At 36.2% G+C, this 13,409-nt stretch overlaps 1 protein-coding gene across 1 annotated transcript in view; it reads right to left on the reverse strand.

The window, feature by feature from the left end:
* LOC135219325 (dipeptidyl peptidase 8-like) overlaps positions 1-13,409 on the reverse strand; it is a 257,424-nt gene that overhangs the window by 108,629 nt on the left and 135,386 nt on the right. The window contains exon 10 of the mRNA XM_064255989.1: positions 166-389. Within this exon, the coding sequence (XP_064112059.1) occupies positions 166-389 (224 nt within the window). The remainder of the gene's footprint in view (positions 1-165; positions 390-13,409) is intronic.

Raw genomic sequence — 13,409 nt, forward strand, 5'->3', positions numbered from 1 at the left:
CTATGTATGTATAGCACAACAGCTTATAGAAATTGACAGAAGTTGAGTTAAAAATTTATCACTGAAAGAACAAAATTAAAATTCTATAATTATTCATTAATATTTACTTACAAAAAAAACAAGTAAACAATAACATAATAAAAAACAGTGATATGATAATCTTACCTCATTAAGAGCAACCTGGTGTGAAGAACCCAGGTCTGTTAATCGCTGGATGATCCCAGGATTTGATATAGATGTAACATACAAATGCTGCTCAAGAGGAGAGTCTTTTAAACCGCTAAAATATACTAAGCCTCTTTCTTCATCTACCCATAGGCCATTACCAGTCACAGACCATTCGCCACTGGTGAGTGCAATTTTTTGAACTAACTGTGCCGACACAAGACCTGTAATGTTAATAATGGTGGTAGGGAAAATACAGGTCAACTCCTTTACTATAAAACTACTTATACAACAACATTATTTCCATCATTCACAATAAATGTAGCATAACCATGCAATTCACTTAGCCCAACCTATGTGAATGCACTTTAAGCCAATAAAACCAGAATCAACATAACCACAAATGTAACATATCAGTGCAAATTAAGTCTAATACATATTATTTTATGAAATATAGCCATAAATAAAACACTGTAACTAGCAAAATGTTTCACTTTGTCCCACTAGGCTATACAGTACAAGTGTACACATATTCAAAATTAAAAATTTCCTGCATCAGGAGCATAGTTGTTGTGATGTGCCTTTGTAACATCTCAATCACCATACAAATTATCCAAACATACTGTGAGCATGTAGGTATTGTACTGTTTATGTATCCAAAAGTAATGAATGTTGTGGTTTACCCTGTGAAACAATTCATTAGTAAATATATTCATGAAACACAGTGGCACTTGACTATACTACTAAGGTACCATTTACATTTCCTAGACCAACTGTATAGTAGTACATCAGTATTCAAATATAATCAAGTCTAAAAACCTGTCTGAATACTAAACTGTCATAGTACATAAATTTTTTCCATAGGGAATAATGTAAACTCAATCAATTCCAGACCCTAAGTTTGAAGCATTTCAACTCAAATTTAACAAGTCTGGCATGCAAAAACCCTACAAAGACATACAGAAAATAAGTGACCATTTACTCTCACTTGACCTATCCTTAGGACAGTTGACGGCTTGTGCATTTATGTATTACATTTGTACATCATGCGTTTCTGCCTAGTTTTCCCCATGAATTTTTTAGGTATGTACATATTCACTTAGATCTATGGTTTCTTTTTCTTTTAGTAATTCTTATGGGTACTCTACAGATTTGGTTAAATCTATTTTGATGAACTAATCTGTGGGTTTTTTTTATATTGGCTGTTGTCTCTACACATGCTTTATTTTGGTTTAATAGATGTTTCATGATAGCAATACCATGGGGCACCAGAGTAGATGAGAGACAGAAAAAATTTATAAGTATCAGGACCTGAAAATAGAAATAAGAAGGATATGGGATTTGCCCGTGAAAATTGTACCCATAATCATATGAACACTAGGCACAATCCCAAGATCCCTGAAAATGAACCTATAAAAATTAGATGCTGAAGCAGCTCCAGGACTCATGCAGAAGTGTGTATTCCTGGAAACAGCGCACATAGTTAAAAAAAGTGAAAGATTCCTTAAGGAGGTAGGATGCAACCCAGAACCCCAATCAAATAGGATAACAGGAAAAGAAAAAAAAAAATCTACTGCCTACTATTGTTCCAAGGATACTTTGAAAATAACACAGAGGCAATGACCAATGGTCTCCAGTTTCTTTTACTCTTAAACGCCGATTGGACGTATTAAATTGTCTGTTGGGTGCCAAATTAACGTAAGATACGTCAACACAAAACAGTTTTTTTTTTTTTTTTTTTTAATTTGAGGAAAAATAGTTATAGGCCTACTTGGCGAAAACTTTTGAATCACGCACCTTGAGGGATTCTGGGAGTTCATGGATCAAGTTGTTGTTTTGTTTACTATCGTTACCCAGGCGCGCAAGTGCGAATTTCTTTCTTCTCGCACTAAAAAGCATCAGCAACACATCTCAGAAATTATTTTGTCACTTTGACATAATTTTTGCACTATTTTATATTAGCCGTTACATAGAGTTTTATATATGGAAATGTGTGCAATTTCATGTAAAATACAACAAAAAACAACCCATAGTTGTAGCTTTTATCGGTTTTGAAATATTTTCATATAAATAACGATAAGTGCCAAATTTCAACCTTTGGTCAACTTTGACTCTACCGAAATGGTCGAAAAACGCAATTATAAGCTAAAACTCTTAAATTCTAGTGATATTCAATCATTTACCTTCATTTTACAACAAATTGGAAGTCTCTAGCACAAGATTCGATTTATGGTGAATTTATGAAAAAACTTTTTCCTTACGTCTGCGCAGTAACTCTTCCGAAAAAATCCTAAATTTTTTCATCCGATTGTCGTAATGTTTGCAGAGTTTTATATTAGCCGTTACATAAAGTTTTATATATGGAAATGTGTGCAATTTCATGTAGAATACAACAAAAAACAACCCATGGTTGTAGCTTTTATCAGTTTTGAAATATTTTCATATAAATAACGATAAGTGCCCAAATTTTTCAACCTTCGGTCAACCTTGTCTCAACCAAAATGGCCGAAAAACGCAATTGTAAGTTAAAACTATTACGTTCTAGTAATATTCAATCATTTACCTTCATTTTACAACAAATTGGAAGACCCTAGCACAATATTTTGATTTATGGTGAATTTTTGAAAAACATTTTCCTTACGTCCGCACGGTAACTGTAATCTGTAATTCTTTCGTCAGATTGTTGTAATGTTTGCACCGTTTTATATTAGCCGTTACATAAAGTTTAATATATGAAAATGTGCGCAATTTCATGTAGAATACAACAAAAAACAACCCATTGTTGTAGCTTTTATCAGTTTTGAAATACTTTCATATTAATAACGATGTGCCAAATTTTCAACCTTCGGTCAACTTTGACTCGACCGAAATGGTCGAAAAACGCAATTGTAAGCTAAACGCTTATATTCTTGTTATATGCAATAATTTACCTTCATTTTGCAACAAATTGTTAGTCTCTAGCTCAATATTTCGATTTATGGTGAATTTTTGAAAAAACTTTTTCCTTACATCCACGCGGTAACTTTGCTGAAAAAATCTGAAATTCTTTTGTCAGATTGTCATAATGTTTGCACCGTTTTATATATGAAAATGTGCGCAATTTCATGTAGAATACAACTAAAAATAACTCATGGTTGTAGCTTTTATCATTTTGAAATATTTTCATTTAAATAACGATAAATAGAGAAAATTTGACCTTCGGTCAACTTTAACTCGACCGAAATGGTCGAAAACCTCAATTGTAAGCTAGAACACTTACATTCTAGTAATATTCAATCAATTACCTTCACTTTGCAACAAACAGGAAGTCTCTATCATAATATTTTGATTTATGATGAATTTTTGAAAACAGCTTTTTTTATGTCCGTGCGTTACGAATTCATGCACCACATTGGGACAAATATTTTCTCTGTGTTGCTTTGATCCTTTTACAATTTGATCCATACCAAAATAATCGCAATTATTGTACAATACAACGAAAAAAATTAACTCATTAGCTTTATAACCGTTTTGCTCACAGCGCAATTTGTATACAATTATATATGAAAAATTTTTTGCGCTGTCATATATTCCAATATTTATATATGATAATTATAATTATTTTCATTTCTGATGTTTGCATACTAAACTTCAGGCAATGACAAAAAAGGGAGCCGAAAATGAACTCTTAATCTTGAAAACTAAGCGTGCTGTGATTTAAAAAAAAAAAACAATTTCTGCTTCAGCACTCACTCCCGATTGCTGCCGGCATATGGGAGACACTTTTTGGAAATACCGACTTGGCGTTTAAGGGCTAATACACTTTATTTACAGGTATGTAGTACATATTGGAAGTCTCTAGCACAAGATTCGATTTATGGTGAATTTATGAAAAAAACTTTTTCCTTACGTCTGCGCAGTAACTCTTCCGAAAAAATCCTAAATTTTTTCATCCGATTGTCGTAATGTTTGCAGAGTTTTATATTAGCCGTTACATAAAGTTTTATATATGGAAATGTGTGCAATTTCATGTAGTATATGTAGTTTAAGTTAGGTATTGAATGGTCCAAATTGTTGTATTTCATTGTTATTGGTCAATTTAGCTTTATTATAAAATTTACTGGGGTGTTTTTGTAGGGCTCGCAATGAATTAGGCAATTTACATGTAAAATGTGGTTCAAAATACGAAAAAATCAGGTAACGAAGGCCGCTTCGGAACGGATTAATTTCGTATCCTGAGGCACTACTGTAACTTCCTACAAAAAAAGTGAAATCACTAACATGAATTTACGTTAAACGAAATCTATGTGATCGAACAAATTCCACAAGCGTACGATAACACTGATGCGACGAAATGGTCGAAGGACGCCTTTATGTAGAGGCATGATGGGACAGATACTGACCAATAGGAGAGCAGGATCTTACGGCGGTGACTAGTATCAGGAACCAATGGGAGAGTGGGAGGATGGTGATGAGTCTACTCAGTTGGCGGCGCGCGAGTTTTTAAAATTGTTCTCGGCGGCCGGGGAGAATTTCACTTTACAGTACACACACCCTCTCGCAACCTGAATTATTTTCGTACACAGAAGCAAAAAAATCTTCGTCTTTGCTTTCGTAACCTGGATTTTTCATAAGTACGGATAAGTAGGGACTTTCGTATATAGAGGTTCCACTGTAACTCTTACAATATTATTGGATACAGTGAAGTAATGTATAACTTTTTAAAAGATTTATGGAAATGATGCATATTTACTTTTTCATCTCTGCTTATCTCAATTTTTGACACTATGCCATCTACCATTTACGTAGCAGCGGCATCTGAAGCTCGTACGGTCGTACCTCAATTTTTTGCTCGCGTAACAAAATAAAAAATTGACCAAGTTGCAGTTATATTTTGTACTTCTATCCCATGGAAAAACAAACAAATTGCAGGGTTGCAAAATCGAATCTATTCGCAAGTTTTGTCTTTTAAATTTAAATAAATTTATGCAAAAATTTTAAATATAATTTTTTATAAAAATATGATTAAATGATATAAATTAAAATTTTATTATTCGGGCGTGACTTAACAACCCTATTGTCTTCATCATGTGAAGGGTTGTTACAAAGACTTCAAATGGACATGCACACTGCCACTGTATCATATTTATGTACAAAAAAAAAAAAATACCCTGTAATACGATTTTCATACACATTTTAAACATAAATGCATGAAAACTTATAACAAAAAGCTGAAGTTTCATTGTAACAAAAAGCTGAAGTTTCATTAACAAAATGGGTTAATTAGCTCCCAAATTAATAAAATATAACCATGTGGAGTCTTTGTAAATGCATTTTTCGGAACAGCGGCGGACAAGAACAAACATGAAAAACTATCCTCTGATAATGCAGAGGGCACTTGCAAAAGCTGCCATAATTTGTATGATATTTATGTACAAAAATAAAACTACCCCATACATAATATATTTTCTCATACACATTTTAAACATACAAGCATGAACATTAATAAAATCGGCACATCGATCACTAAATTTGCACTTTTTTCTAACTCAATATTTTTGGAAGAGCGGCAGGAGGGGCTCACAAGAACAAACATGAAAAAATATCCTCTTTGATAATGTGAAAGGCAGTTTTAAAAGCGCCTTTGTATCATATTTCTGTGCAGAAATAAAAATACCCAATATGTAATACAATTTCATACAGATTTTAAACATAGGAGCATGAACATTTATAAACTGATACATCCATAGCCAAATTTGCACTTATTTAACTCTATATTTTCGGCATAGAACAGCATCGAGGCATATATTTTACCCTATACCTATGTAATAAATTCAATAAAAATTTTTAAACATCATTTGCATAACCTTTATGGTCTGAACGGTATTTCTACAAATGTATGTACTCATTAGACATAACAGCGCTAGCGGCGCTGTTAACTGAAAAATTGTGCAGTAAAAATACCTTAATTTTTAATTTTTAAATGAATATTTTTGACGACAGCCGTAAAACTGATTTGCCGCTAAGCGACTGCGTCGTTAACCGCGGGCCGCCTGTATTAGTTTTATATTCAGCCTCAGCTATAACCTGCAGCTTTAATTTTACTAGTATTCATTATCTGGCAGGTAAGTGTCATGAACAAAATACCCAATATGTAATACATTTTCATACATTTTTAAACATAGAATCCATGAACATTTATAAACTGATACATCCATGGCCAAATTTGCACTTATTTAACTCTATATTTTCGGCATAGAACAGCATCAGAGGCATATATTTTACCCTAATACCTATGTAATAAATCTCAATAAAAATTTTTAACATCATTTGTATAACCTTTATGGTCTGAACGGTATTTCTACAAATGTATGTACTCATTAGACATACGGCGCTAGCGGCGCTGTTAACTGAAAATTGTGCAGTAAAAATACCTTAATTTTTAAATAAATATTTTTGACGACAGCCGTAAAACTGATTTGCCGCTAAGCAACTGCGTCGTTAACCGCGGGCCGCCTGTATTAGTTTTATATTCAGCCTCAGCTATAACCTGCAGCTTTAATTTTACTAGTATTCATTATTGAGATCTCCACTGCATGAGGGATGAACAAAAAAGGGATTTTGACGTAGGAAAAATCTATTTCTGGGCGAGGAAGCCATGTCGCCTAGTGAAATGTGTCCTCTTTAGCACTATTTCTAGTAAAATATTGCTATAATACCAGAGAACTGCTAAATTGGACATGTCAGAAGTCTGACTCGCTCACCTAAATAAAAGGTGTCGGTATAAAACTGGGGCGAGTGTTAAACACTACCACAGCAACCCCTCCAATTAGCCTTTTCCTCATCAAAAGACCCTAAATACGGGGAGCCGACCCATAGGTCACACCCAGCTACCCTGTTGAAGGAGTCTGTGACGTCATTCTTATCGATAGCCTCCCAGCGTTTGAACGCTTTATTTAAGCTATCTGTTCCTTTTCATTGATTTCGTTATTCTTTATTGTTATGGATCGTCAATCTGCCACTTCACCCAAGTTAAGTACTGGTTCGCCCTTTTTCAATATTTAGGGAGTGATTTTGCCTTTATTTAGGGTTTTGTTAGGCGTCTCTTTTCCGTAGCGAGCAGCGGCGAGTCGCCATTTCGTCGTTCCCTTGTTTTGTACCAGTTTCGAGTGGGTTTCCTGCCTACTCGTAACTTGTGATATTTCATTATATATATATACTCGTAACTTGTGATATTTCAGTATATTTTTATTTATGTCTTGGGTGGCAGTATTTTTGTCGATCTTGTTTTCATTTATGTTTTGTTATTTTCATTAATTCCATGTTTTTCACGGGGGTCTGCGTTCGCACACGTTTCCTTTATTACGTGCTTCGCTGTATTTCCTCCGTTCCCCCGCCCCGCCCCCCCCCCCCCCACCCCCCCCCCCCCCCTTTTATTTATTTTTAAGTTTGGTATATTTCATTCAAGAAATTTCCCCTTTTTTCTTTTCGTCAGCTTGCCGTTTCTTTTAGTTTTGTCAGTAGGCAAGTAGTTTTTTCCATTTTGCGCCCACCGTTATCGAGTGGCCTTCATTGCGTTTTATATTTTACGACATTTTATTTTTCATTATCGCAACCCGTGTTAAGCCATGATTTTCTTTTAGCTTTAAAAGTAAAGGCTACCTCTTCGGTAAGCTACCGCACTGCTTGTTCTATGTATATTGTGATGTAATTATATTACACTACTTGTAAAAAAAAAAAAAAAAAGAAAAAAGAATAATAATAATAATTTAATTAATAAATAAAATAGATAAATAAAAAAAAAATAAATAAAAAATAAAATGTAATGAAATTAAATAAATGAACAATAAAATTTCTTTAAACTAAAATACATTGATTAATGAACAATTATAAGCATAATGTTCAAGGAACTTACAGTATTGACACATTCCTTGCATTACAGGCTGAGCAGTCTATTAAGTAGGCTGCACACTCTCCGCCCTCAAGATCTGGGTTGGAGGGTTTGGACGGAACGTAGGGAAGGCTAAGCCGTATATTCTGTCCCAAGATATGGCGACTTTGATCTTCCCAGCCGGGAAATCTGCCGGATACGTTGACCCAAAAGTAGCGGCACCGATTATCAAATCAATCCAAGACTCAGTTATGGAACAGCAAGAGGCAGAATTGCCGGACCTTGGCTTGGAAGAAGTCTCACTTGAAGTGGTTGAGGATATGCCCGTTACACTAGATATGGGTACAGGTAACAGTGTTAATGAGGCTAGCTTAGTTGGTCACCGGGGTCTTTCCTCGAGTGACTCTGATTCTTCCTCTCCCTCTACTTCCAATTCCTTCATGGGTTTCACAGGAGGGTTGCCCCCTACCAGGTCGCATTCCTTCTCTGTGATTCCTAAAATAAAGAAAAAACCTTCAGGAAAAACCTTGCTTAAAGGCAGATCAGAGATAAAGCCAAGGCCTGGGCAGGCACCACAGGTTCATATACATATTAAACCCAGAATAAAGTCTTTCTCTAAACCTTCAAATCCAAGGTCTCATGAAGGGAATTCTTCCTATTGCCCCACAAGTCCCATTCCTTCGTCTAGGGATCGGATACCTCATAAGGTACCGCAGGAGGGGCAGGAGGATTCTCCTTTAGTTGCCCAAGACCAGTTCAATACGAATATTCTACATCAGGTCAATAGCCTTGGTAGCTTAGTCAGCTCAGTTGCAGCAAGGTTTGAAGAGGTGTTTAAGAGGTTAGGTGCACAGGACTCCCTGATTGCAGGTCTCAGACAGGAGTCGGCAGTTCCGGCACCTTCTAGTAGCTTGGTGCAAGCTCAGAGCATGCCTGACGGGTCCACGCTCCCTCCGTTCCACCCTGGTAATCCTTGGAGGGTGGCAAACTTCGCTCCGTTTGTCAACGGGATGTTAACTATAGAAGGTTGTGGCACACGTAGACTCGAGGATTTCGAGTTCTTCCCCGAAGGGTTACAGCCTCCATTTATAGGTTATGTTAGGCTTACGGAGGCAGCTCTAGTTAGAGAGGATAAAAGAGGACACATTTCACGGAGCGACACGGCTGAGCCCAGAAATGTATTTTATTTTTTACTTATGAAAGCCACCATTGAGAATCGGCAGGGTTTAACAACTTGACAATTTTCATGGAGCTCTTAACCCTTAAATGGCGAGACGGTATTTTCAAAAGTGTCTCCCGTATGCCAGCGGCATTCGCAAGTGAGAGCCGAAGAGGAAAAAAAAAAGATTTTTTTTCACAAAATCACAGCACGTTTAATTTTCAAGATTAAGAACCGATTTTTGGATCCTTTTTTTGTCATTGCCTGAAGTTTAGTATGCAACCATCAGAAATGAAAAAATAAATATCATTATCATATATAAATATTGGAATATATGACAGCACGAAAAAAAATTTCATATATAAATATTGGAATATATGACAGCACGAAAAAAAATTTCATATATAGTTGTATACAAATCGTGCTGTGAGCAAAACGGTTAAAGCTGATGAGTTAATTATTTTTTCGTTGTATTGTACACTAAATTGCAATGATTTTGGTATATAACAAATTGCAAAACAATCAAAGCAACACAAAGAAAATATTATCACAATATGATGCATGAATTCGTAACGCGCGGACGTAAAAAAAAGTAGTTTTCAAAAATTCACCATAAATCGAAATATTGTGCTAGAGACTTCCCATTTATTGTAAAATGAAGGTAACTGATTGAATATTACTAGACTGTAAGTGTTGTAGCTTACAATTTCAGTTTTTTACCATTTTGGTAGAGTTAAAGTTGACCGAAGGTCAAATTTTTTATATTTATTGTATTTATATGAAATTATTTCAAAACTGATAAAAGCTACAACCATGGGTTGTTTTTAGTTGTATTCTACATGAAATTGTGCAAATTTTCATATATAAAACATTATGTAACGGCTAATATAAAATGGTGCAAACATTACGACAATCTGACAAAAAAATTTATGATTTTTTCGGAAGAGTTACCGCGTGGATGTAAGGAAAAAGTTTTTTCATAAATTCACCATAAATCGAAATACTGTGCTAGAGACTTTCAATTTGTTGAAAAATGAAGGTAAATGATTGAATATTACTAGAATGTAATAGTTTTAGCTTACAATTGCATTTTTTACTATTTTGGTAGAGTCCAAGTTAACCGAAGGTTGTAATTTTTGGCACCTATCTTTATTTATATGAAAATATTTCGAAACTGATAAAAGCTACAACCAGGGATTGTTTTTGTTGTATTTTACATGAAATTGCACATATTTTCATATATAAAACTTTATGTAACAGCTAATATAAAACGGTGCAAACATTACGACAATCGGATGAAAAAATGTATGAGTTACCTCGTGGACGTAAGGAAAAAGATTTTTTTCATAAATTCACCATAAACCGAAATATTGTGCTAGAGACTTCCAATTTGTTGCAAAATGAAGGTAAATAATTGAATATTACTAGACTGTAATAGTTTTAACTTACAATTGCATTTTCGACCATGTCGGTCGAGTAAAAGTTGACCAAAGGTTGAAATTTGGGCACTTATCGTTATTTATATGAAAATATTTCGAAACTGATAATAGCTACAACCATGGGTTGTTTTACTTGTTTCTACATGAAATTGCACACATTTTCATATATAAAACTTTATGTAACGGCTAATATAAAATGGTGCAAACATTACAACAATCGGACGAAAAAATTTATGAGTTACCGCGCGGACATAGTTTTTTCATGAATTCACCATAAATCAAAATATTGTGCTAGAGACTTCCAATTTGTTGTAAAATGAAGGTAAATGATTGAATATCACTAGAATATAAGAGTTTTAGCTTATAATTGCATTTTTCGGCCATTTCGGTAGTCAAATTTGACCGAAGGTTAAAATTTTGGCACATTGTTATTTATATGAAAATATTTTTTATATGTAAATATTTCAAAACTGATAAAAGGTACAACTATGGGTTGTTTTTAGTTGTATTCTACATGAAATTGTGCACATTTTCATATATAAAACCTTGTGTAACAGCTAATATAAAATGGTGCAAAAATTATATCAAAGTGACAAATTAATTTCCGAGGTGTGTCGCTGATGCTTTTTAGTGCGAGAAGAAAGAAATTCACACTTGTGCGCCTGAGTAACAATTGTAAACAAAAAAACAGCTTGATCCGTGAACTCCCAGCATCCCTCAAGGTGTGTGATTCAAAAGTTTTCGCCAAGTAGGCCCATAACTATTTTTCCACGAAGTTTTAAAAAAACTTTTTTGCGTAGACGTTTTGTACGTTAATTCGGCACCCAACAGACAATTTTTGTCGACGTTTAATACGTCCAATAGGCGTTTAAGGGTTAATAAACGCTCGATAGACACGGTAAAGACATCAGCAATTTGCTGTTTCTCAAATTGGTTTCTGTTAATACGATAACAATAATCGCTTCATCCAAAATTCTAAAAACCAGAATTTTTTAGTGTAGGATGGAGGAGTATCATTAGTACAGTGGTACCTCGGGATACGAAAGGCTCAACTTACGAAAAACTCGAGATACGAAAGCCAATGCGAAAAATTTAACGGCTCTACATACGAAAAGTTTTCAAGATACGAAAGGTTTCTGAAAGTCCGAGATTCGCCCGGATAACAATTTTGAAATTTGCGCCGCGTGCCGCCATCTTAGTACTAGTAGACTCGCCACCATCCTCCTGCTTTCCCATTGGTTCCTGATGCTAGTCACCACCATGAAATCCTTCTCTCCTATTGGACAGCATCCCTCCCATCATGCATCTTATACGTATACGTGGTGGCGTACCTATCTTGGCTTCTTCGTAACAACATCTTTATCGTACGCACGATTTCGTTTAGTAACGTAAATTCGTTAGTGATTTCATTGCAGTACTATTATCGTGTTGTGCGAAAACTTTATTGTGTTACTTATACGTAAATTACGTACAAGAAAACGTAGTCATGGGTCCCAAGAAAGTTTAAATTCACGGAAAGAAGTGCATGCTCTCTTTGGAGACAAAGATGGAGATCATCAAGAAGTACGAAGCTGGTATGCGATTGAGTGTGATCGCAAAGGAATACGGCCGTAATCCGTCGACAATAGGCACCATCCTTAAACAGAAGGATGCCATCAAAGCAACTACACCATCGAAGGGCATCACTATTTTGTCCAGCAAGAGGAGCCATGTGCACGACGAGATGGAACGGCTGCTCCTCGTCTGGATAAAAGACAAAGAAATCGCTGGCAATACGGTAACGGAGACAGCAATCGCCCACAAGGCCAGCGCTATTTTCGGCGATTTGATTGCGCAGGCGGAAGACGACGGAGGGGAAAGGACTTCAACACAAACCTCAGAGTTCAAGGCTTCGCATGACTGGTTCGAGAAATTCTGTAAACGGACTGGCATCCATTCGGTGGTGAATCATGGGGAGGCTGCCAGCTCGGGACCACGAAAGCGGAGCCAAAGTATTTAAGAAAAAGTTTCGACGAGATGATGACCAAGGGAAAGCTACAGTTCTCAGCAAGTCTTCAATTAAGTGTGATTGAGGACTGGCGCCTTTTTTGGAAAAAAAAATGCCTCATCGGACGTACATCACAGAGGAAGAGGAGAAGCTACCCGGGCATAGCCTATGAAAAGACAGGCTTACGCTCTCACTTTGTTCAAACGCCAGTGGGGATTGCAAGGTGAAGCCCCTAATGGTCTATCATTCCGAGACTCCTCGAGCCTTCAAGGCCCACAAAGTGCTAAAAGAGAAGCTTCCAGTGTAACGAGGCTTTTGTTCACCGAGTGGGGTAAATCTGTGTTTCGGCCCGACAGTGAAGAAATTTTTGGAAGAGAAGCGCCTCCCCCTGAAATGTCTGCTGGTGTTGGACAATGCCCCTCCCCACCCTCCTGGCCTCGAGGAAGATATCCTAGCGGAGTATTCCTTCGTCAAGATTCTTTTTCTTCCGCCCAACACCACCCCTCTCCTTTCAGCCCATGGACCAGCAAGTGATAGCGAACTTTAAGAAGCTGTACACGAAACATCTTTACAAGAGAAGTTTCGACATCACCAATACCACAAACCTCACCTTGGGTCATTTTGGAAGGAGCATTTCGACATCGTCATTTGCATCCGACTCATCGACCAAGCTTGGCAGGAGGTTTCGAGGCGAACCTTGAATTCCTCGTGGAGGAAACTCTGGCCTGATGCTGATATCCCGCCCAGAGACTTTGAGGGATTCGACGTGGGCGAGCTGTTGCTGCAGAT

The sequence above is a fragment of the Macrobrachium nipponense genome, chromosome 1 (genome assembly GCF_015104395.2).
Source record: "Macrobrachium nipponense isolate FS-2020 chromosome 1, ASM1510439v2, whole genome shotgun sequence".
Lineage (NCBI taxonomy): Eukaryota > Metazoa > Arthropoda > Malacostraca > Decapoda > Palaemonidae > Macrobrachium > Macrobrachium nipponense.